This window comes from Oncorhynchus gorbuscha, linkage group LG10 (genome assembly GCF_021184085.1).
Source record: "Oncorhynchus gorbuscha isolate QuinsamMale2020 ecotype Even-year linkage group LG10, OgorEven_v1.0, whole genome shotgun sequence".
NCBI lineage: Eukaryota > Metazoa > Chordata > Actinopteri > Salmoniformes > Salmonidae > Oncorhynchus > Oncorhynchus gorbuscha.
In genome coordinates this window covers 34,957,001-34,981,893 of record NC_060182.1, presented here as the reverse complement: position 1 = coordinate 34,981,893, position 24,893 = coordinate 34,957,001, and the positions used below count along the sequence as shown (strand labels likewise).

The 24,893-nt window shown below is 41.2% G+C and overlaps 2 protein-coding genes across 4 annotated transcripts; one reads left to right on the top strand and one right to left on the bottom strand.

Moving 5' to 3' along the window:
- Positions 1-2,416: 2,416 nt before the first annotated feature.
- On the bottom strand, positions 2,417-4,404 carry LOC124045383. The gene is made up of 4 exons (XM_046364679.1): positions 4,112-4,404; positions 3,526-3,630; positions 3,159-3,296; positions 2,417-3,045 (listed from the first exon to the last, which is right to left on the bottom strand). Exons 1-4 carry the CDS (start codon positions 4,262-4,264, stop codon positions 2,872-2,874), a joined length of 570 nt encoding a protein of 189 aa, XP_046220635.1. The 5' UTR covers positions 4,265-4,404; the 3' UTR covers positions 2,417-2,871.
- A 3,326-nt stretch (positions 4,405-7,730) lies between these two features.
- Positions 7,731-23,209, top strand: pan2 (poly(A) specific ribonuclease subunit PAN2). 3 transcript variants are annotated; one of them, XM_046365809.1, is made up of 26 exons: positions 7,731-8,245; positions 8,573-8,868; positions 9,905-10,074; positions 10,286-10,406; positions 10,553-10,630; positions 10,752-11,022; positions 11,120-11,465; positions 11,846-11,942; positions 12,123-12,245; positions 12,408-12,527; positions 12,693-12,821; positions 16,968-17,167; positions 17,374-17,522; positions 17,644-17,750; positions 17,856-17,954; positions 18,200-18,291; positions 18,488-18,629; positions 18,891-19,028; positions 19,855-19,914; positions 20,009-20,099; positions 20,680-20,837; positions 21,096-21,239; positions 21,435-21,614; positions 21,909-22,002; positions 22,131-22,322; positions 22,476-23,209. In XM_046365809.1, exons 2-25 carry the CDS (start codon positions 8,581-8,583, stop codon positions 22,319-22,321), a joined length of 3,588 nt encoding a protein of 1,195 aa, XP_046221765.1. In that variant the 5' UTR covers positions 7,731-8,245; positions 8,573-8,580; the 3' UTR covers position 22,322; positions 22,476-23,209. The 3 variants fall into 3 exon arrangements, with proteins under 3 accessions (XP_046221765.1, XP_046221763.1, XP_046221764.1); XM_046365807.1 differs by having other exon boundaries at positions 8,568-8,868; XM_046365808.1 differs by having other exon boundaries at positions 8,568-8,868; positions 22,131-22,334.
- Positions 23,210-24,893: the final 1,684 nt, after the last annotated feature.

The window sequence follows — 24,893 nt, the reverse complement described above, 5'->3', positions numbered from 1 at the left end:
TAGTGTGCCCCTGGCTATCCGTCAATTGAAAAAAATAGAAAATTGTGCGGTCTAGTTTGCTTAACATACGGAATTTGAATGGTTTATACTTTTACTTTGTCTTTTAAGTACATTTGAGCAATTCCATTGACTTTTAATACTTAAGTTTATTTAAAACCAAATACTTTTAGACTTTTACTCAAGTAGTATTTTACTTGGTGACTTTTACTTGAACTTGAGTCCTTTATCTTTACTATTACTCAAGTATGACAATTCAGTACTTTTTCCACAACTGATGAGCGGGCAGAAAAAAACAAATATGCATAATTTTGGGGGGGAGAAATAAAATACAAAATTATGTTTTTGCTTATGTATTACCAGTACGTCAGTGTGCTTTTTAATTAAATGTCTTCAAAAGAGTTCTGCCCAGTCAGTGAAGGAATGAGTCATAAAACAAACTTCCTTGTATACATTAGCTTATGTGCACTGAGTGCAAGTTCCTTTTTTGGGGAAAGTGAGTACAACATTATTTTTTGACAGTTTAAATTACTGTCAACATTACGTAATCATTATTGGAAGGAAGTGTAGTCAGCATTATACGTCTACCCACAATAATAGACATATTGAAGTATGGGGCAACAATAGGAAGCTGTGCACCTCCATGAAGAATAAAAGGAATGTTTTAGGAAAGCACAGCTTCCTTCTTATGTAGTGTAGTGCTTGACTGCAGTTTGATAAATCATGTAACAGCCATTAGAGATTCCTTGATGACCTCCCTAGCATAGATTATTAGCTGTTGAATAATATTTATTATTACAGTAGATCAGGGGCAGACTGGGAAAATAATTTGACCCTGGCAATTTATCACCACCAGCCCACGTCACTGCACTTCCAGTGGGGGTTCAATAGAGATTAATTACATACATCTGTATGTGCACTAACTAATATCATAGGCTAATTCAATTGAGGTTCAACACCTGAGGTGGAAACACAAAACACAGTTGTAGGCTACTACCCATGAGACCATTCCCTCACAATGGCCGGTTCACAATTTGCGTACGTGCCGCTCCATATCTCAAAGACATATCAAATATCTTGGTTGTAAAATAATTGCTATTGAGCTGAATATTGAAAGGTGATAAATACAAATTAGACCTACAGAAAGATTAAACCCTCCACTCTTCGACAGGGCCAAGTGTACAAAGATTCCTAAGCTGTGTTTTCCCACAATTGCATTTTTAAATGTTATATGATCAGAACAAATTTTCTCTCAAGCATATGGGAGGAGAGAAGAGTGCCTGGCTCATCACAGCAGCAGGCCCCAGCAAGGGCACAGGCACAGGGGCAGGACAGACACTTTCATTACATGAATCCATGAGGATAATAGTTTTTGACCAATTTATAGTTTTAGCTGCCCCAAAAAATAAGACATTTTGAGTGAGGTGACAATGTAGAATGTGCTCTTTCTAGGTTTGTAGGCACCCTTTCCGTTTTTTACGATCCATGATCTTGGCTGTCTAACTGATGACAGAGTCTGAGCAGGTCTCTTTGCTAATGCTGCATTTGACTTTGAATGAGTTTGCGTGACCTCAGCTCAGCCTATCAGAAAACAGTCCCGGCCCATCTTGGTAGGGGGGCCGGCCTTTGCCCATTGATCAGCTAAAGGCTCATTATATACCGAACAAAAATATGAACGAAACATGTAACAATTTCACAGACGATCCCACAGGTGAAGAAGCCCAATGTTGAGGTCCTGGGCTAGCATATTTACGCATGGTCTGGGGTTGTGATGCCAGTTTTACGTATTGCCAAATGTTCCAAAATGACATTAGAGGCAGCTTATGACTGGTGGACATTCCTGCAGTCAGCATGTCAATTGCATGCTCCCTCAAACTTGAGACATCTGTGGCATTGTGACGTGTAACAAAACTGCACATTTTAAAGTGGCCTCTTATTGTCTCCAGCACAAGGTGCACCTGTGTAATGATCATGCCGTTTAATCAGATTATTGATATGCCACACCTGTCAGGTGGATGGATTATCTTGGCAAATGATAAATACCCACTAACAGGGATATGAATAAATGTGTGCACACAATTTGAGAGAAATAAGCTTTTTGTGCTTATGGAAAAGTCTGTGGGTTTTTTTCAGCTCTAGAGACATGGTTCCAACACTTTACATGTTGCATTTATATTTTTGTTTAGTGTAGATTAGAACAACAGAGAAATTGCTAAAAAACAAACAAAAAACATATTTTTCATTGTTTTATTTTTATCAGCAACAAGAAATTGGGAGTGTGTGTCAGTTTTAACTAGCCCAGTCATCTAAAAAAATGGTCCAGCCCATCTGGCATTTTCCAAAATTGAAAGGTGGTCACTCCACCGCTACAGTAGATGTACGGGCAAAAATAGCCATGTTATTGACACAACAAGAGTTAAAAGTAAAAAGTTATTTATTTTTTAAAGCAATTTAACACGTGGAAAATTACATCCAATAATAAATACATTTTGTTTAAAAAATATTACATTGGCAGATAAATAGGTGTTAACATAGATTAAATAAGTTAAATAATTAAATATGTTAAAAATATGTTAAGTTACTTCACAATTTCATACATTTGATAAATATATTAATATGGATAGATACATATATAAATACATTCCTAAATATAAACAACTGTTCCAAAGTGGAACACAGGCAGATATATAAGTGTGTTAATGAAATGTTTATGAAACATTGTAATAACATACAACACCACAAAAGTTACTTGTCATTTCAGACTATTTTGATCAAATTGATCATACAATTAATGTAGATGTCCATCTACTACTATGTTGTCTAATACTGAAACAGATCACAGATGACGAATCAATTGTGGCCTGCTTCGCAGCTTTAGATACAATATTTAGGCGAATCCATTATGTGTTTTGCAGGATCACCAGGGGCAAAGACCCGAGCCATGAGGATGGAGAAGGAGAACAGCTTCTCAATATTGTCACGGCACAGTCCTGGCTCTTCCCAGCTCTTCACTTCCTGCCACTTCTCTTCTGAATGACGATGGGGCTCCTACAAAACAATTAAGAGTAAGGATATGCAACCCCTCAATTAATAAGTTATTGAAATATGATTCTGTAGATTGAGAGATCAGTAGGTTCAGACTTCAAATACACTGGACTTACCTTCAATTCTAAAAGGAGTTTTTTCACTACTGTGTTCACCATCTTTCCAGTTTTTGCACAGTTATTCTTGAACTGACTAATTATCCCAAATACTGTACTGTAGTTCTTCAGAGCAAAAACCATCTTCTTAAGACAAGGCTTAGGTGGATCATGGTTTAAAAAAAGACAAAGGGTGATTCATTATTTCAGTTTTGTACACTTGGTGTTGTGTATTTGTTTCTCATTTGTGTCTGACAGATGATAGAATTAGTTAGTTCTTTAAACATTTTGAAATAAATTGCATGTGTATAACCATTGACCACATATGTGCTTTATTGAAGTTGTTGGTCCAAGTTAATTCACTATCAGAATGGAAGTTGTGACTTACCATTGAATCTGCTCTTAGGTTTTTTGGATCACATTTGTCTGTGGCTTCCACCAGCACTCTTGGCCCTTTGACAACTCTTTCCACATTTTGCAAATGACTGAGCTCCTGCAGGACATGATAAAATGTTTCAGAGGCAGATTCAATACAAGTTTCCTACCTGTAGCAGGCACCTATTAATTTCCACTTCTAACGGTCTGACTACCCACTGGGCACAGATGTCAGTTCAACATCTAGTTTTGATTTACATTTGATTGAGTTGTCAACTAAAGTGAATTTAACTTCTTTTTTTTTAACACAATGTCATTGGATTTCGGTATAAAAAAGTTATGCGGAAAGTTGACGAAATGCTCTTAAATGTATTACTTTTGTCAAATCCAATACATTTCCCACGTTGTTTCAACGTCATCACATTGATTTTTGGGTTTGAAATACAGTGGAAACAACGTTATTTGAACCAGTTTTTAACCAATAGGTACCAAATGTCCCACAAAAGCATCAATAACCAGGGTAGTTTAGGCCTACTTCAATTCAGTTTTATCATCACCCTACCATTAGCAATACTGAATACTGATGATAAACCACTTACCTCAGTTAAGAGTCTTTTAGCAAGTTCATTTAGTTTTAAAGAGCCCTCTGTGACTTCATTCCAACTGATTCCAACTGTTTGATTAACTGGAGCGCCTAATGCAACTGTAAATACCGCAAGAAGGCCAACAACGGTAATGAACGGCAGGTACATGACTCTGATTTCTTCTACGATTGATTGCAGTTCTGCAGGTCCGTATTGCTTGTGTTTATAAATTGCAGTTTTGGTGACATTGCAGCGGAGTCCCTGTCCATTTATATGCTTAGACAGACCGGTGAGTCACGCGAGGACTTTCCCGGGGCATCCTTCAGGTGAGTTTTAGCCTATAGCCAATAGAGATCAAATGTGTAGTTTCGTTTTCGTTAATGCTGTCCACGCCATATTGTAAAGAATGTGTTTGCAAAGCATTTGACTATTTTCCAATGACCAATGAACAAATGTTGTCTATTTATCATTGAAATTATTGTACCGTATGTGTTCACCTGACAGTATGAGTGCAGACAATAAATGCACTTATACCCGATTAAATTTGTAGAGCTTGGGACTTATATAGAAAATAAGTATGCAAGCTAAAAGTCTTAATTAGCCTAATCGACCCAAACGCACACCTATTCATCAAATGGTTCATAGCGAATACAATTGTTTTGAAGCCTAATTCAAATCAAATCAAATCAAATGTATTTATATAGCCCTTCGTACATCAGCTGATATCTCAAAGTGCTGTACAGAAACCCAGCCTAAAACCCCAAACAGCAAGCAATGCAGGTGTAGAAGCACAGTGGCTAGGAAAAACTCCCTAGAAAGGCCAAAACCTAGGAAGAAACCTAGAGAGGAACCAGGCTATGTGGGGTGGCCAGTCCTCTTCTGGCTGTGCCGGGTGGAGATTATAACAGAACATGGCCAAGATGTTCAAATGTTCATAAATGACCAGCATGGTCGAATAATAACAAGGCAGAACAGTTGAAACTGGAGCAGCAGCACAGTCAGGTGGACTGGGGACAGCAAGGAGTCATCATGTCAGGTCGTCCTGGGGCACGGTCCTTGGGCTCAGGTCCTCCGAGAGAGAGAAAGAAAGAGAGAATTAGAGAGAGCATATGTGGGGTGGCCAGTCCTCTTCTGGCTGTGCCGGGTGGAGATTATAACAGAACATGGCCAAGATGTTCATAAATGACCAGCATGGTCAAATAATAGTAAGGCAGAACAGTTGAAACTGGAGCAGCAGCATGGCCAGGTGGACTGGGGACAGCAAGGAGTCATCATGTCAGGTAGTCGGTAAAAAACACTTTAATTGCTGTTTTATTCAAATGTTTGTCTTATTTATTTAAAAAGGTATTAAACTGATTATTTAATAGGCTTAGCCCTAGATATTTAAGTTTAAAGTACTCTTGCCTGATGAATATTCCCCCAAAATAAAACCACTTTTTAATAAAAGTATGTTTTATATTTGATAAAATACATTAACCAACAACTCTGCATATTGATTCAAACTCTTTCAAACTTTTTGACTCAAAATTATACAAGAAGAATTTCAATTGAGGACATTTCATTGATGACATTTCCTCAATGACTCTTGTTGACTGGCTCTGTCATCATCATTTACAGATGGATTTCCTCTTTTGTAATGTATTTTGCAGTTTGGCATCTGTAGAACGACATCTTTCAAGTGAAATTAGCCTACGTTTGTTACATAAAGAACCACTGTGAAATGTACATTACTGGCTTCTAATGTGTGGGGCTGTGAGTAGTGTAAACTTTCCGCTTGCTTCTTGAGCCCCTGACAAATTCTCTTCATGAGAAGAATATTTTGTTGACCACTAAAATGGAGGTTAGGCCTACACTGAAAAGTACACAGGCAAATACCGCAATGAATAAAGTCATTGTTATGTATAAGTATGAGAACACACCTATTGTTCTTTGTTTAAATTAGAGAACATGTTTTTATTTCACAAGGAAAGATAAAGGGAAGGAAATGTAGAACAGAAATGTATTCAAATTCACTGGTCTGGTGGAGCCAATGCATGAATATGCATGATCAACACAAAAATGTATTCAGTTGAGAACAGGCAATCCCCAAAACACAAACACTTGCCAACAGGCCTGTATTAGAATAGTCTATGTTCTGATTCCCACCCAGGTTCAAAACATACATTTCATCAGATCTAGATTAGGCCTAAGCATATTCTTGACAAAAAAAAACAAAAAAAAATTGTGTAGGCCTACTGCACAGGCAAAGAGGTGAGAGTTCAAGGATTTACTTTTCACTGTAAAATTAACATTAGACTACCAACACTTTACCTTCAATCGACTGCAACATTTTTAACATTGAGGGTTTGGAATAACATCAAGACGAAGCAGCTGCGTTATAAGTGGGATGCACTGTTGAGTGCAACATCCCAAGGGGTTCGTACTGATTGAATGGACATTGTGACAGCCGGTTAAATGGTGTCCCTTGAGAAAGCAAAAACAAGATATATGTCAGTATTATCATAAGGAGACATATACTTGGTATATGTAGGAGGAATGGAGGGAAAAGAGAGGCAGAGGAGGTCTAAGAGAGAGAGGGAGGAAGATGGTGAGCTTGAGTCAGTTACAAATGACAGAAAAAGGGAGATGGTTTGTTAAAGAAGAATGGTAGAAAGTGTAAGCAGAGTGAGCTGAACGCAGGAGGAGAAATGGAAAGGAATGAGGACAAAGCATCGGAGGTGGTAGGTTTGGTGAAGTTCTCGGAGCCCGAGGCTTGCACCAAGGGTTGGGATAAAGATGAGTCTGTGACAGTAGGAGTGAAGTTTTTGGAAAAAGTGGCCCCTTGCCTTTTGGCTTATCGATTTGTGGTTTCAGGGTGGGTGAAAACAGAGTTGGATACTATGGAATCGGTGAGGGTAGAAGGAGCTCTGCGTTATACGAATGGGAGCAAGAAATGTGAATTGTTTCACTCTCAACAAAAGTGTGCCATTGAAAGGAGTGATTACTGGGGTAGCAGTAAATGTTCAAGTTGACCAACTGAAGGGGAAGATTCCCGGTGTTTGTGATGCTCGTCATTTGCGATGCAGATGTTGAGTCTTTGCCTGACATAGTGATGTTAGGATATATAAGTATCCTGAGAGGAGTGGTGTGAGTAGGAGATCTGTACCAGTACAGAAGAATAGGCCAACAAGTGAAATATGTTTCAGTTAGATTGAATGTTTTGCATTTATAGCAATGGTTATCAACTGTACTGCAGGGATGGAATGTATAAGTTGCAGAAAATAGAGGTTGTGGTGACAGCTGCAGAGAAGTATTTGGGTGTGCGAGACTTGACATCAGAATAGTTACAGGGTGTGTTAAGTGGTGATGTCCCATCCTTTCAGGTTGTTGGCATGAGGTAGGACTAAATATATTTAAATAGTGGAGAAGGGTGATATTTATATTTTATTTAGTTTTTTAATTTTTGTTGATAGTGTAGTGTTAGATGGTAGGGTATTTGTTTATTTATTTTTCAAGCAAAGTATAAGGGAGTTGTACTCCAGTTTAGTAGGTGGCAGTAATGCAACATTTTGGATGAAGAATAAGAACATTGAGGGTTGGTTCTGAACTTTGTCGTTTCGTGAACGTAGCGACACTACTTGCTCCGGAAGTACTTGGTTGCTCGTTGGTTTTATTGTTGTTATGAATGAAGCAATCATGGGCGCAAAGAAATCTACATAACAAAATTAGAAACTGAGAAGCTATTATTTGGGGCACAGTGTACAGCTATACATTTAGTAAATTATTAATGTCTTTGTTTCCATTGATTTTAAACATGGGATTCGTATTAGGAGTTGTGTTATCCAAACTGTAGCTCGTGCTTACTAACGTCGCTAACGTTAGTTAGCTAGCAAACAGTTGCATGAAATCCGCACATGTTGGGCCGATACAGCTAACTAGTTTGTCCTCTTTTAATTTCTTAAAAATAATGAACACTGTACTATTGCAATCCAGTATAGCAATATTGTAATTCTTACTTCGTTTACGAATACAGCAAACCAACAACTATAGCCCTGATGGTTACCTATTATGCTTAGCATGCTGACAGGGCTAGATTAGCTGGGGTGTAATCATTAGTCCAAACAGTTGCAAAACGTGCAACTAAAATACGTTTCTATTGGACACATTCAGGTAAGTCCCATATACCTCAGCGGTAAAATCTTTCCACATTTCATTATGTTTGCTTCCGTTTAAAAAACGATTTGCAACAGAATCTGCTGAATGAATACACACCTGTTACGCCAAGAGGTCACTAGTGTTCATTTATTTATTTTTATTGAACCTTTATTTAACTCCGCTAGTCAGTTAAGAACAAATTCTATATTTACAATGATGGCCTAATGAGAGTGCTACCTAAATATAATTCATAATCTGTAGCTAACTGGCTACTACAGTCAGTCTGTAATCCAATTTGCGAGCCTATTTGAACAACATGCACCCATTTTTTTTCCAGGACAGATGTCTTCATGATGAACTTTGATGGTCTGGACCAAGGAATGGGTGAATACGCACCCGCCCTCCATGGGAATCTAGAGCCGAGTAGGGAGCCCTCGATGGATCCACGACTCAATCCGGGTTTGTTGCAAGGTGTGGAGCTTGATCCAGATGGTCTTCCCGTGGCCATACCTGAGTCTGTGCACATGATGGAGGGGATGTTCTCTGAGCTCCACAGTGTGCATGCAGAGGTGGGCGTTCCTGTCACAGCAACTCACTTTGACCTGCAAGAGGAGCTACTCTGGATGGGAAACCACAGGGTAAGAGACAAATTATTATGTGCGAAAATAGGGTCATTCCATGTCATTTCAGCAAGCCATGACACCCACTATCTTAGATTATCTGAGATGGTACCTATATTAGCATTTTCACGCTTCATATCCAAGTAATCTATAAGTAACATCATTGTGTTACGCAGTACATTTTTATTATATACTTGAGGATGATTTGCACATGATGTATGGAAATGCTGATATTAGGTACCATTAATTGGATTTGTGCCACAAATGCAAAACAGTTAGCATTTGAAACGGATGACAACAAAACCAAAGCATGGATTGCTGTCAGACCTTGTCTATAGACCACTTACAGGGTAAGAAAATCAATAGTTTTGTAATTTGGGTGTACAATCCCTTTAACATTGGGGGGGGGGGGATCCTTAAAAAATCACCTAATAGCAGGAAAAGCATTGTCTAGTGGTTTGAACCTGGTAATATCAGTATGTAGGATGGGACATAGACATAAGAACTTAAATGACATATTTCTCTGAACAGGGGAAAAAAAAAAACAATCACCAAATATATTTATAGTACATTACACAGGATGAAGATGATATACTCAGAGCTGCAGCTCCGTACTACTTGTTAGACATAGAGACCTAACACTATATACTCTTTGTTGGGGTGGGATTTCCAGGGGATGTGTGGTGGCCTTTGACCATTTCTTTGGATTCCTCATGTCTAACTCATTTGGTCCAAATCGGATGTTGGTTACTATATTTACTGAATATTATATGAATCCTATAATTTAAAATGGCCAGTTTGAATGCAATCAATTATCTTAATTGATCATAGATCAAATAATATTTCAACAATATAATGTTGCAGGAATACCTATTTTATCTGTTCCACCTTTTTGAGGTGGAACAACCCAATGTGGTATTACTAGTACTTGGAACATGTGTGTCCACAAATGTTTTGTTCACTTTCGTTTCAGTTGGCACTTTTTGTGTAATTCTGCAATTTTCCCAGTAATATTAACTTGTTTCCCCACTCTTCCCCACTCTCTTTTCCATAGGGACATGCAATGTCCTTCTTTGGTTCGACCATGGGCCGCTACTCATCTTTCCAGGCGCACTCGACTGATGACATTCGTCAGATTCAGAGCATGGAGACAGGGGTTCTGTTTCTCTCTAAGAGTAATCTCAAGTGCCAAACTCGTGGAGGCCTCGTAATGTTCGACTACCCGTGAGTGGCATGCAAATGCTTTTGCACATTGTAGTTTTCTTACTGATTTAGTTCTCACTGATAACCCAATCATGTTATTATGCGAGCCATGCAGCCATATTTGCTTAGGTTCAAAGGTGGGTGCTGAAATTACAGCTTCAGTTTGGGTGTCTACCTTGAATACTGTACATTATTGTATAATTGTCTTAATTAATTAATGTGTACATTTCAGAATGGAGGAGGGAGCTGACATGCATAGTCTGCTTATGACAGAAAACAATGCAATGCTCATGGGTGGACTACAGAATTATGTGCTTGAATTTGACCTTAATACTGTGCAGCAGACCCAAAAGGTATTGCATAACATCAGCATGTGAAGATATAACTATAGTTGCAATAAATAATTTTGCCTGTATTTTGTGGCCTATATGCTCTTGAAAATAAGTGATTGAATAGATTAATAATTGTAAATATTGTGATCTTTCCTTCCGATGCCTAGTTTACAGTCGAGGCTCCAGGGGTAGCTATCATGCGGCAGTCCAATCGTTTCTTATTCTGTGGGAACACATCTGGGAAGGTAAAGACAACAAGAGAGGCCCAAGGCCACCCATGTTTCTCAGTGTTTGGAAGATGCTACTAGGGCTTTTTACATACTTAACCATTCGTATAGCTCATCATCTTGCCTTCCACAAAACCAGGTGTCCCTTTGTGACCTGCGCACCTTCAAGCTAGAACATGAGTTTGATGCCTTCTCCGGTAGCCTGTCAGACTTCGATGTCCATGGCAACCTCCTGGCTGCGTGTGGGTTCTCCAGTCGAGGGCTGAACAGACTGGCGTGTGACCGCTTCCTCATGGTGTTTGACCTGCGCATGATGCGCACTGTGACACCACTCCAGGTGCACGTGGACCCCCTCTTCTTGCGCTTCATCCCTACATACACGTCACGCCTGGCCATCATCTCACAGACAGGTATTGATCAAATGGGGAATGTGTTTGTTATGCAGCCTGCTAGCTGTATTTATCAGACTGCAGAAAATAATTGACCATCTTTTCCCTCCATCCCCAGGAGAGTGTCAGTTCTGTGAGCCCACTGGACTAGCTAACCTGGCTGACGTCTTCCATGTCAACACCGTGGGCCAGTTGCTCATGAGCTTTGATGTGTCCTCCAGCAAGCAGGCTTTGGCCTTTGGGGACTCTGGGGGAGGTGTGCACCTTTGGTCAGACGCCCCAGAAGTCTCCTACAACAGCTACTCACGGGAGACAGAGTTTGCGCTGCCCTGTCTGGTAGACTCCTTGCCTCAGCTAGACTGGAGCCATGACCTGTTGCCCTTGTCCCTCATCCCCATGCCTTTGAACAGCTCAGAGCCGCTGCTGTCAGACTGGGTCACCACACAGGCCACTCCCAGCCCTAGGTAGGTAACACATTGTTTTAAGACAAGTGTTGTGACTTTGATCTGCTGAAGTAGGCTATGCGGTGAATTCACTGCACCTTGAGCTGGGTTAATGCCAATCTCTTCCCAAAAGTTCATGTAGATGTATTCTCTTGTGCCAGAAGCATCAATTGTCTTCTCCCCTCCCCCCAAAAGTGTATTTTCTTGCTACCTCAGATTGCTGATAACTTCTTTGAGGTAACATTTTCTTAAGACTGGTATGTGGTTGTCCCACCTAGCTGTCTTAAGATGAATGCACGAACTGTAAGTCACTCTGGATAAGAGCATCTGCTAAAGGACTAAAATGTAAATGACTAAGTTAAAGTAAGTATACAAATATTTCTCACCTTTTTATCCTCCAGGCGAGCACCCCCAGTGGACCCAGAGATCCTGCGCACTATGAACTCTGTAGGGTTCATTGGTTACGCCCCCAATCCTCGCACACGTCCCCGGAACCAGGTACATCACTTATCCACAAATTCAGTGTATTTATTATTATTTTTTACATCAGAAGCAATGGGTTTTCATCCATTTTTTTGCCCAGGCAGTGTTATCCAGGAAAAGTTGGACACTGAACTATGCTTGGCTTGTATAGAAATCCTCTCTTGGTGACCCAATGACCTGTTTGCCGTGTTTCAGGTTCCTTACAAGATCAAGGAGGTTGAGCTGGACTATGATAACTACAATCAGGGTGTTCCTGAGTCTCTTATTGGTCGAGATGAAGAACCACACCTGTACATGGTGCCCAAGAAATACAGGAAGGTGCGTCTCTTTACTAATTACATTGTTATCTACCTGTAATTGTGAAATGTGTGGTTTAATAGTATGATTATGTGTTATGAGCACAGTTCATTGTGGGTGATGTGGTTAGCTTGTTGTGTTAACGATAAGACCTGACATCTTGGATTGTTTTGTGCCCATCAGGTCACCATCAAATACTCCAAACTTGGCCTGGAGGACTTTGACTTCAAACATTACAACAGGACCCTGTTTGCTGGTCTTGAACCTCACATTCCCAATGCTTACTGCAACTGCATGATCCAGGTGAGAATCGGAAATGAGTGGCGTTTATTTATGTACTCTATGTATAACAAGGTTGATTTATATTTGTTTAATTTATCGAGCTCATGATTATTTGTTCCCATTTACAAATGAAAATGTTATAAGATTATTTCAGTGTGTGTTTTCCCTGTGTGTCTGAATGGTTAGGTGTTGTATTTCCTGGAGCCAATCCGCTGCCTGGTCCAGAACCACCTGTGTCAGAAGGAGTTCTGTCTGGCGTGTGAGCTGGGCTTCCTCTTCCACATGCTGGACCTGTCACGAGGAGACCCCTGTCAGGTAGCCACTGATCATAGGAATAGAATGAATAGAAAGGCCTTCTCCATTCAAGTCAATGATGGCATAATGGGTGGACTGGAAGCCATTTTGAGTGTACCCGTGCCAGGAAGTAAAAGCACAAAGTATTCCCTTCAATCTGTGCTGTGATTTGTTAAGTCAACTCAACTGACATAGACGCGGTAAATAAATGAATGGAACGCAGACTGTGGGGGATAGAAGGATGCCGGATTGGGGCATATTCAACAAATCGAATCTAACAAAGTGGTTATTCATCAAATCCGCCATGATTGATGTGCATTACTAAAGTCTGTGCACACATTTAGCTATTTTTTTGAGTTACAGTTAAGGATCTGGGTAGGAAAAACGTATCCAAAACTGTCCCTTAGAGGAACCTTCGAGATACATAGTTGATCTAGCACTCCGACATATACACCAAATCTAGCAATCACACTTCTGCCAGACTGACCTGGTTGAGGGTGACAAACTCAGCGTCCAGCCCCACAAGGTCTCCGGCCTGGCTCTTCCTCTGTCAGCAGCACACTGGCCTCGATGGGGTTTTTAACTGGGAAAGACAGACAGAAATCAAGTGTTGGAGTGGGGGTGTTATCAAACAGGTAATAAGTGCAGTCATACACAGTACCACAAACAACACCCATCTTCACAGAGGAGGTCAAGGTTATGTTGCGTACTGGTTTGGACTGACACCAAGACAACTATCCTGTACGTCTTATGTATACTGAACAAAATTATAAATGCAACTTGCAACAATTTCAAAGATCTTACTGAGTTACAGTTCATATAAGGAAATCACATACCTTAAAAAAAAGGCGTGGATCAGCAAACCAGTCAGTATCTGGTGTGACCACCATTTTCCTGATGCAGCATGACACATCTCCTTCACATAGTGTTGATCAGGCTGTTGAGTGTGGTCTGTGGAATGTTGTCCCGCTCCTCTTCAATGGCTGTGCGATGCTGTTGTATAGTACCAGTCAAAAGTTTGGACAGCTACTCATTTCAAGGGTTTTTCTTTAGTTTGACTATTTTCGACATTGTAGAATAATAGTGAAGGCATCAAAATTATGAAATAACACACATGGAATCATGTAGTAACCAAAAAAGGGTTAAACAAATCTAAATATATTTTATATTCTTCAAAGTAGAAATCCTTTGCCTTGATGACAGCTTTGCACACTCTTGGCATTCCCTCAACCAGCTTCATGAGGTAGTCACCTGGAATGCATTTCAATTAACAAGTGTGCCTTGTTAAAAGTTAATTTGTGGAATTTCTTTCCTTAATGTGTTTGAGACAATCAGTTGTGTTGTGACATGGTCGAGGTGGTATACAGAAGATTTGGTAAAAGACCAGGTCCGTATTATGGCAAGAGCAGTTCAAATACGACGTTTACAACTGTTTGAAGTTGAATCCTTCTCACCCCCCCCCTTTAAGATTTAGATGCACTATTGTAAAGTGACTGTTCCACTGGATGTCATAAGGTGAATGCACCAATTTGTAAGTCACTCTGGATAAGAGCGTCTGCTAAATGACTTAAATGTAAATGTAAATAAGCAGAGAGAAACGACAGTCCATCATTACTTTAAGACATCAGTCAATCCAGAAAATGTTAAGAATTCTGAAAGTTTCTTCAAGTGCAATCGCAAAAACCATTAAGCGCTATGATGAAACTGGCTCTTGAGGACCACCACAGGAAAAGAAGACCCACAGTTACCTCTGCTGCAGAGGATAAGTTCATTAGAGTTACCAGCCTCAGAAATTACAGCCCAAATAAATGCTTCACCGAGTTCAAGTAACAGACACATCTCAACATCAACTGTTTAGAGGAGACGGCGAGAATCAGGCCTTCATGGTCAAATTGCTGAAAAAGAAGCACTACTAAAGGACCCCAATAAGAATTAGAGACTTGATCGGGCCAAGAAACACGAGCAACAGACATTAGACCGGTGAAAATCTGTCCATGGGTCTGATTTGAAATTTGAGATTTTTGGTTCCAACCGCCGTGTCTTTGTGAGACGCAGAGTAGGTGAACGGATAATCTTCACGTGTATTCTGACCATGAAGCATGGAGGAGGAGGTGTGATGGTGTGTGGGTGCTTTTCTGTTGACACTGTCAGTGATTTATTTAGAACTCAAGGCATTTAACCAGCATGGCTTCCACAGCATTCTGCAGCGATACGCCATCCCATCTGGTTTGCGCTTAGTGGGACTATAATTTATTTTTCAACAGGGCAAAGACCCATTACACTTCCAGGCTGTGTAATGGCTACTTGACCAAGAAGGAGAGTGATGGAGTGCTGCATCATATGACCTGGTCTCCACAATCACCCGACCTCAACCCAATTGAGATGGTTTGGGATGAGTTGGACCGCAGAGTGAAGGAAAAGTAGCCAACAAGTGCTCAGCATATGTGGGAATTCCTTCAAGACTGTTGGAATAGCATTCCAGGTGAAGCTGGTTGAGAGAATGCCAAGAGTGCACACTCTAGGAGCACACTCCACACACTCTAGGAGCTCAGATGCAAAAATGTAATTACCAACATTGCGACATGATGAAGACAGCTTGGCTGTCGAAACGTTGGTAATTACATTTTTGCATCTGAGCTCCTAGAGTGTGCAGCTCTCTTTTATTTTCAAGACGATCAGAAATACCATCAGATCCCCAAATGGGCACATTTTATAAGCCGACATTTGCATGCTGGCCAGGTAGCCTAGGCCTACTTCTATGCATAATCAGTGCGCGTCCTTACTCAACATTGACAAGAGTGATCAAAACACAACTTGTAAATGGAAGGAAATTAACCAAAACATGTTTCTCACAAGTGTATCCTAGGTTGTACATTGTAAATAACATGTCCACTCCGACAATGAGAACTGTAAAATACTAATAATATATTAAATGCATTAACAGAAAATATGGTATCCAAACAAACATTGTAGATTAGAAATTATGTGAATTAACGCTGAATGGGTGGGTATTGGTGTGCTCGACTAAAAAATTATTGATCAACCAAAAAATCGACCAGTCAACCAAATGGGGTCAGCCCTAGTGTGATCAGGGATGTATTCATTACGCCAATTCTGTTGAAAAACGTTTCTTAAACGGAAGCAAATGGAACAAAACAGGGATAAACATGCCTGAATTTGTCCAATAGAAACTCTTGTTTGCAACTGTTGGACTAATGACTGCGCCCGAGATCAGTTGCAGGCAAGAGTGAGCAAAGCGGTGTTGAATGTGCTACTGTCTGTCACCTTGATTTACTCTAATTTTTCTATCGGCCTGTGTGCACCTTCGTAAACTTTCATTCGTTGTCTAGGTTCTAGCAACCTCATGATGGGTATAGGGAAAACTCAAGTATCACACACACACAGACTATTGCCCTCAGAACAGCCTCCATACGTTTGATCCTGTAAGTCGCTCTGGATAAGAGTGTCTGCTAAAAGACTAATATGTCAATGTAATGTGTAAATCTATTTGTCTACATGCCATTTTAAAAACAATGCAGCTATTGGAGTAAACCTATTTTGGGTTAAGACAAGTGACCATGAGTAAGAATAAGACATCTGATTAACACTTTTCATTTATAACGGTTGGTTTCATTATAGCTAATAAATAACCAAATCATTGACGGATCAAAAGATAAGAGACATGGATTTCTTTTATCTGCCCCTGCAAGCCGGTCGGCATACGTGTCATCACACTCCCTCATCTGATTGGTCGTTTCCCATGAACGGTAAACCGGCATATGCGTTATCACACTCCCTAATTTGATTGTTCGAGTCGGTGGGCCTTCTGTCTTTGGCTGTGGTAACTAGTGACGACCTTTAGGGTCAGAGGTTCCAAGCCATTCTATTCATTCTAGCTCTATGCCACCGACAGCCATGACACATCTCAAACTCTGTCATATGGTCCATCTGTCAATACAAAATCATAGACCCCTGTAGTAATGGTAGTAGTAATAGATGTAATAGAGTTGTAATAAAGTGTTTGATGCAGTTGTAATAGAGGTAATAGAGCACTGTAATGTGTTTATGTATGCACTGAACTGACGGACCATAATTGAACCATCCTGCTGCCTACTCCCATGGCCATTCACTCATTGCAACTACTGTCCCCTCTAACCCCTCTCAAAGGCCAGTAATTTCCTCCGAGCTTTCCGAACAATCCCAGAGGCGTCTGCCCTGGGCCTTATCCTGGCTGACTCTGATGAGCAGACGGGGAAGGCCAGGCTGGGTCGTCTCATCCAGAGTTGGAACCGCTTCATTCTAACCCAGCTCCATCAGGAGACCCAGGAGCAGGAGGGGCCACAGGCCTACCGAGGAGCCAGCAGCAGGTGACACCTTTTTCCTTTTGTTTAACATTTTTAACAGCCCCGCCCCCCAAAAAAAGATACGAGTTAAAATGATGTGCATTTCTTAAACTCTCAATCTTAGGAAGTAAATCAGCTTTTAACATTTATTTAGTGTATACTAGAGCATCTTCTATTTGTGTTTAGTGATGACTTTGGCTTGATAATTGTTTTATGCTTTGTTGGGACAGTGCTCTGGGCTCCTCAGGCGAGTCTGTAATCGGAAGGCAGTTTGGGTGTGAGGTTGAGAACAGCAGCCTGTGTCGCTGTGGAAAGGAGACAGTACGCTCCTCTCTCACCTTGCTCTTCACCATGCACTACCCTGAGCAGAACTCACTTGGTAAGTTTTCCCCTAATTATCTTTACTCTGCAAGTATTCGACTAGTATCACTGTTATCTGGGTAGTACAATGGATTTCTTGATCATATATTGAAGTTTTACTGTAAACCATATTCTGTTAGATAAGACGATAAAGGAGTACGACTTTGCTGAGATCCTGAAGAAGAGTATATGTCTGGAGCAGAGTACACAGGCATGGTGTGAGAATTGTGAAAAGTACCAGCCCACAGTAAGTGACACTTAAAAAAATATTTTAAAAAAATATTTTAGTTTTAAAATGGGTTTGTTTGAGTCAATTCTTTCATGTGTTTTTCCTGTATCCATCTATCTCTAGGTGCAGACACGGAACATCCGCTGCCTTCCTGATGTGCTGGTCATTAACTGTGAGGTGAACAGTGTCAAAGAAGCTGAGTTCTGGAAGGCTCAGGCAGAGGTGAGCTCTTACATCCAAACCATGATCGACCGCTTGAGTTTTTCCTCCTACAATGGCAAATGCTGAATACAGACTGCGATTGATATTTACAATGACATGATGGCCATATATTTACAGGTGCTACAGGAGCACATTAGAGATTTAGTACTTCTATTATCCTGATGGTGTTGTTTGTGTTTCCAGTGTCTGTAATATTTTTCCACAAAGTTATTACAGTGAATCAGACTGTTCCTCTCTCTCCACAGTACGCTTTCATCAAGGCCAAGAAGAAAGAGGAAATGGAACCCCATAAGCCCAAAGAACCTCCACCACCACAACCAACAGAGTGGTGCTTAGAGTACGAATGATGAACCTTTCCAAATATTTGGCTGAGAGTTCATACTCTCATGGAAATATTGATGGGAAAGCTTGTTAAAACAATGATCATCTGACATTTTGTTTTTGAAATGTTACCCGGCATCGGGGCAATTCAGGGAGTAAACTGAAATTCAAATTTTCCTCAATGCACTTTTGATAACCTCCATGTTGTTTAGGGAGGGGCTGGTCAATACGGAGGGCCTGACCTTTGACACCAGAGTGGAGGACCTGCGTCACATCTGGATCCCTCTCACTCTGAAGATGTCCATCAGCAAAAGCCAGGGCCTGGAGATAAGCAGTTGGCCAGAGGAAGAAGAGGTGAGAGAAGGGTTTCAAAATTCAGGGAATTGATTGAAAGTTCATGGAATTGTGCAACCCTAGGTGAGAGACACAGAACAGCCAACAACTACTTTTACTTCACATTCATAGGTTTCACTCACCAAATAATTTTCCAAGATGGTTTTTCCATTTGGCTCCTTCTAACTTGTTTTTGTTTTTCTGTACTGGTTTCAATTTAATAGAATGAACTGTGTTAGCACTGTATGTGTGAAAATGCTTTTTCTTTAACCATTCGTTTAGCTGAGCTCCACTGAGGAGGCTGAAGGAGCGTCTCTCTATGACTTGGTGGTTACTGTGCCTCATGTACTGGACGCTCGAACTGGGGGAAATCTGGTAGCACACATCAAAGTGGGAGAGACCTATCACGTCAGAAAAGAGGTGAGTGGATGGATAGATCTGTTAGAGCCAAAGTAAGAACATCAACAGACATCAGGAGAATGGAAAGCTACACTTGGTGTACAAAACATTGAGAACACCTGCTCTTTCCATGACAGATTGACCAGGTGAATGCTATAATCCCTTATTGATGTCACTTGTTAAATCCACTTCAATCAGTGTAGATGATGGGTTGGAGACATTAAAGAAGAATTTTTAAGCTTTGAGACTGATTGTGTGTGTGTGTCGTCACATCCGGCCGGGATTGGGAGTCCCATAGGGCGGCGCTTAATTGGCCCAGCATTGTCCAGGTTTGGCCGGGGTAGGCCGTCATTGTAAATAAGAATTTGTTATTAACTGACTTGCCTAGTTAAATAAAGGTTAAATTAAAAATAATTAAAAAGAAAGATGTAGAGGGTGAATGGGCAAGACAAAATATTTAAGTTTCTTTTGAAAGGGGTATGGTAGTAGGATGCCAGGCGCACCGGTTTGTGTCAAGAACTGCAATGCTGCTGGGTTTTCCATGCTCAACAGTTTCCCGTGTGTATCAAGAATGATCCACCACTTAAAGGACATCAACCAGCCAACATTGACACAACTGTGGGAAGCATTGGGGTCAACATGGGCCAGCATCCCTGTGAAACGCTTTCGACTCCTTGTAGATTCCATGCCCTGACGAATTGAGTCTGTTCTGAGGGCAAAGGGGGGGGGTTATCTCAATATTAGGAAGGTATTCTTAATGTTTTGTAGACTCATTGTATATATGCTGATAATAATAATGTGAAAACCATATTTGACTAATTTATTTCTGTTCATGTTGCGGTTTAAGGGGGTAACACACCAGCAGTGGTATCTATTCAATGATTTCCTGATTGAGCCAATTGACAAGGTCATCTTTGATTACTCACTGAATCAATATATCAAATATCTTACTAATTTCTCAAATATAACAGGAGTCTAAAATAAGTGTTTGTGTGTTTCAGGCGGAAGCAGCACAGTTTGATGTGAACTGGAAGGTGCCTGCCATCTTGTATTACGCCAAGAGAAACTACCACTCCAAATACGACCTACGCAGTAAGCAATCCACTCAATGGCAGTATGTCCAACCGGCCTCACAACCGCAGACGACATGTATGGCGTCGTGTGGGCGGGCGGTTGGCCGATGTCAACATTTTGAACAGAGTGCCCCATGGTGGCTGTGGGGTTATGGTATGGGCAGGCATAAACACAATTGCATTTTATCGATGCCAATTTGAATGCACAGAAATACCGTGACGAGATTGTGATTGAGACCCATTGTGAGGCCCACTTTTTTTCAAGGTATCTGTGACCAACAGATGCATATCTCTATTCCCAGTCATGTGAAATCCATAGATTAGGGCCTAATGAATGTATTTCAATTGACTGATTTCCTTATATGAACTGTAACTCAGTAAAAATCTTTGAAATTGTTGCAAGTTGCGTTTATAATTTTGTTCAGTATACATAACACGTACAGGATAGTTGTCTTGGTGTCAGTCCAAACCAGTACGCAATATAACCTTGACCTCCTCTGTGAAGATGGGTGTTGTTTGTGGTACTGTGTATGACTGCACTTATTACCTGTTTGATAACACCCCCACTCCAACACTTGATTTCTGTCTGTCTTTCCCAGTTAAAAACCCCATCGAGGCCAGTGTGCTGCTGACAGAGGCATCACTGGCAAGGAAGCAGAGGAAGAGCCACGCCACGTTCATCCCCCTCATGGTCAGTGAGATGCCCCAGGCTGGAGACCTCGTGGGGCTGGACGCTGAGTTTGTCACCCTCAACCAGGTCAGTCTGGCAGAAGTCTGATTGCTAGATTTGGTGTATATGTCAGAGTGCTAGATCAACTATGTATCTAGAAGGTTCCTCTAAGGAATAGTTTTTCCTTCCCAGATCCTTAACCGTAATCATTACATAGGTGTATGTATAGGAGGGGCAGCTTCACCCAAGCAGCATAAAAATGATGCTAATAATCAACATCTCTGCTTGGAGATCCACTGTTTAAATTCCCCCCTATGGATCAAATCCATGTCTTTGGGTATGTAGGAGGAGGCAGAGCTACGCAGCGACGGCACCAAGTCTACCATTAAGCCCAGTCAGATGTCTGTGGCACGGATCACCTGTGTGCGCGGTCAGGGTCCCAACGATGGAGTACCATTCATCGATGACTACATCTCCACTCAGGAGCAGGTAATGCAGCCCCTCTCGACCTGGCAATAATATGAGTACTTCAACAGGATGGATGGATGTTCAGATAATTATTGCTTTGCAGTAAAATGGGATGTTATATAACCACAAACAATACAGCTTCTTAAACAAAGATACCTAAATTCAACTCATCTTAGTTCTTAAAGTTGAATCTACTTCACTCTTTTGCTGGTGCAGGTGGTGGACTATCTGACCCAGTACTCAGGCATCAAACCAGGGGACTTAGATGCTAAGATTTCCTCCAAGCACTTGACCACTCTGAAGTCAACTTACCTGAAGCTGCGCTTCCTCATTGACACCGGAGTGCGCTTTGTTGGCCATGGTTTACAAAAGGACTTCCGGGTTATAAATTTGCTGGTAAATTTGTATTCTTAATATATTGGATTGTGAAATTGAACCAAATTGACCTGTTTCTATACCCCTGGCTGCAGTTTTAGTAAAGATTATGGGCCGGTTTCCCAGACACAGATTAAGCCTCCAAAAAAAGAATGCTCAATGGAAAATGTCCTTTAAAATGGCTTTTTAGTCCAGAACCAATCTTAATCTGTGTCCAGTAATCCTGCCCTATTGGTTAGCTAGAAACAGTAGACGGGGTCATTTCAGTGGAGGGAGTTTGGGAGCTCATCTGTGTTTTTATGTTTCCTGGCTCAGGTGCTGAAGGATCAGGTTGTTGACACAGTCTACCTGTTCCATATGCCTCGTAAGAGGATGATCTCTCTGCGCTTTCTCGCCTGGTACTTCCTGGGTAAGAGTTTATACTCCTCAACCACTGTTTTGTTCATATAGAAATTACTTCTTAGTCTGCCATTTTTCAAATTTCTCCGTGTAACACAAAATTGTGTGAAATGGTAAAACTGCTACTTGCTTCTCCAGACCTTAACATCCAGGGTGAGACCCATGACAGTATCGAGGATGCACGCACCGCGCTTTCTCTCTACAATAAGTACCTGGAACTGAGTCGTGGAGGAGGAAACAACGAAGTCCGCAAAGTTCTGAAGGGACTCTACGAGAAAGGCCGCAAAATGGACTGGAAAGTCCCGGACTGTGACACAGGAGATGGTTAAGGTAGCCCAAAAAGTATGAAACTGGCATTGCATTAGAGAGTGTAATGTTGGTGGGGTTTAGTAATTATTGAGGTTAACTCAACTTTGTTTACTATTATTAGCCGTTTACAGTATCAATCAATCCACACTGATTGAATGTGGTCCCCTCCCACAGGTACAACTGTCTTCCCTCAATGATGGGACTGTGAAGAGTGCCTGAAGACAAACTGATTCACTCTCTATTTCAATCAGCCTTTTCTTTTGTATAGTTACAACTAGGGCTGGCACAATTACCATACAACAGTTTAACCAACAGTTATGGATGAAGACCGTCATGAAAATAAAATAACCATCCTAACTGTATATTTTTTTGTTGCTATTTGAAAGGTCATAATGATGACCGCGGTAATTTGGCTGACCAATAACCGTCATCAAAAATTCCATGACGTCGCAGCCCTAGTATCAATAAGTTCAATAAGACCCATACATGAAACTGGACAAGTCATCGACAAGAGCAGAATCCTGACAGGGGTTGTGTCAGTGTCCCAACTTTACACATAATCTTGCTTGCCTGTACAGCATTTGAATAAGGAATGAACAGTTTTGATCTTCAAAGCATAAACCAAAACTATTTCTGATTTAATTTTTCCTATTTTTCATTAGATTTGTAAAGAATGTTTGTCTGTCATTATGCTGTACATTATGCTGCTTACAAGGGCAAAGAATAGTATTTTGAAAATGTGCTGAAGTTTTTGTAGTGATGTTTCTAGAGGCCTGTAATTAAAACAGAATATAAACTCAGCAAAAAAAAAGAAACGTCCCTTTTTCAGGACCCTGTCTTCCAAATAACTTCACAGATCTTCATTGTAAATTGTTTAAACACTGTATCCCATGCTTGTTCAATGAACCATAAACAATTAATGAACATGCACCTGTGGAACGGTTGTTAAGACACTAACAGCTTATAGACAGTAGGCAATTAAAGGTCACAGTTATGAAAACTTAGGACACTAAAGATGCCTTTGTACTGATACCAAAAGAAAGATGCCCAGGGTACCTGCTCATCTGTGTGAACGTGCCTTATGAATGAGGCAAGGAGGCATGACGACTGCAGATGTGGCCAGGGCAATAAATTGCAATGTCCGTACTGTGAGACGCCTAAGACAGCACTACAGGTAGACAGGGCGTACAGCTGATCGTCCTCGCAGTGGCAGACCACGTGTAACAACACCTGCACAGGATCGGTACATCCGAACATCACACCTGCGGGACAGGTACAGGATGGCAACAACAACCCCCCGAGTTATACCAGGAACGCACAATCCCTCCATCAGTGCTCAGACTGTCCACAATAGGCTGAGAGAGGCTGGACTGAAGGCTTGTAGGCCTGTTGTAAGGCAGGTCCTCACCGGCAACAACATTGCCGGCACAAACCCACCGTCGCTGGACCAGACAGGACTGGCAAAAAGTGCTCTTCACTGATGAGTTGCGGTTTTGTCTCACACAGGGTGATGGTCAGAGTTGTTTATCATCGAAGGAATGAGCGAGGCCTGTACTCTGGAGCGGGATCGATTTGGAGGTAGAGGGTCCGTCATGGTCTGGGGCGGTGTGTCACGGCATCATCGGACTCAGCTTGTCAATGCAGGCAATCTCAACGCTGTGCGTTACAGGGAGACATCCTCCTCCCTCATGTGGTACCCTTCCTGCAGGCTCAGGAAGGGTACCACATGAGGGAGGAGGATGTCTCCCTGTAACGCACAGCGTTGAGATTGCCTTCAGCATGACAATGCCACCAGCCATACTGCTCGTTCTGCGCGTAATTTCCTGCAAGACAGGAATGTCAGTATTCTGCCATGGCCAGCGAAGAGCCCGGATCTCAATCCCATTGAGCACGTCTGGGACCTTTTGGATCAGAGGGTGAGGGCTAGGGCCATTCCCCTAAAGAAATGTCCGGGAACTTGCAGGTGCCTTGGTGGAAGAGTGCGGTAACATCTCACAGCAAGAACTGGCAAATCTGGTGTAGTCCATGAGGAGGAGATGCACTGCAGTACCTAATGCAGCTGGTGGCCACACCAGATACTAACTGTTACTTTTGATTTTGACCCCCCCTTTGTTCAGGGACACATTATTCAATTTATTTTAGTCACATGTCTGTGGAACTTGTTCAGTTTATGTCTCAGTTGTTGAATCTTGTTATGTTCATACAAATATTTACACGTTAAGTTTGTTTCTTTTTTTGCTGAGTTTAGTACACTGAACTGTCTATTCGTATTTATATTTTACTCCAAATTCACATTTTATGTGATAAAGATGTAGGCTATATATTTAAGAAATGTTTTACTTTGCGGATTATTTATACCATATATTCTACTGTAGTGTGAAATGAATGTGACATTAAGATGTTGCCACGGCCTCCGTGGCTCAGGGTTATAGCACCCTCTGCTGACCATACTTAGGAAGGTTTTCTTATGTAATTCCAGGTGACACTGACAGGTGTAAACATCTGGAAAAGTCAACCCGGGCTACTTCCAGCCTGTCTGACCACAATAAACCATTAAAAATGCAACAAACTCTTTCTTTGCCACATTTTGCA

What these genes read in the sequence shown, in the direction of transcription:
- LOC124045383 (XM_046364679.1), bottom strand. Translation starts at nt 4,264, where the DNA reads ATGTACCTGCCGTTCATTACCGTTGTTGGCCTTCTTGCGGTATTTACA. An exon ending in CTAAAAGACTCTTAACTGAG is followed by an intron (nt 3,631 to 4,111) that starts GTAAGTGGTTTA and finishes CATGTCCTGCAG; the next exon opens with GAGCTCAGTCATTTGCAAAA. An exon ending in ACCTAAGAGCAGATTCAATG is followed by an intron (nt 3,297 to 3,525) that starts GTAAGTCACAAC and finishes GATCCACCTAAG; the next exon opens with CCTTGTCTTAAGAAGATGGT.
- pan2 (XM_046365809.1), top strand. Translation starts at nt 8,581, where the DNA reads ATGATGAACTTTGATGGTCTGGACCAAGGAATGGGTGAATACGCACCC. An exon ending in CTGTGCAGCAGACCCAAAAG is followed by an intron (nt 10,407 to 10,552) that starts GTATTGCATAAC and finishes TCCGATGCCTAG; the next exon opens with TTTACAGTCGAGGCTCCAGG. An exon ending in TCCGGGTTATAAATTTGCTG is followed by an intron (nt 21,615 to 21,908) that starts GTAAATTTGTAT and finishes TTCCTGGCTCAG; the next exon opens with GTGCTGAAGGATCAGGTTGT.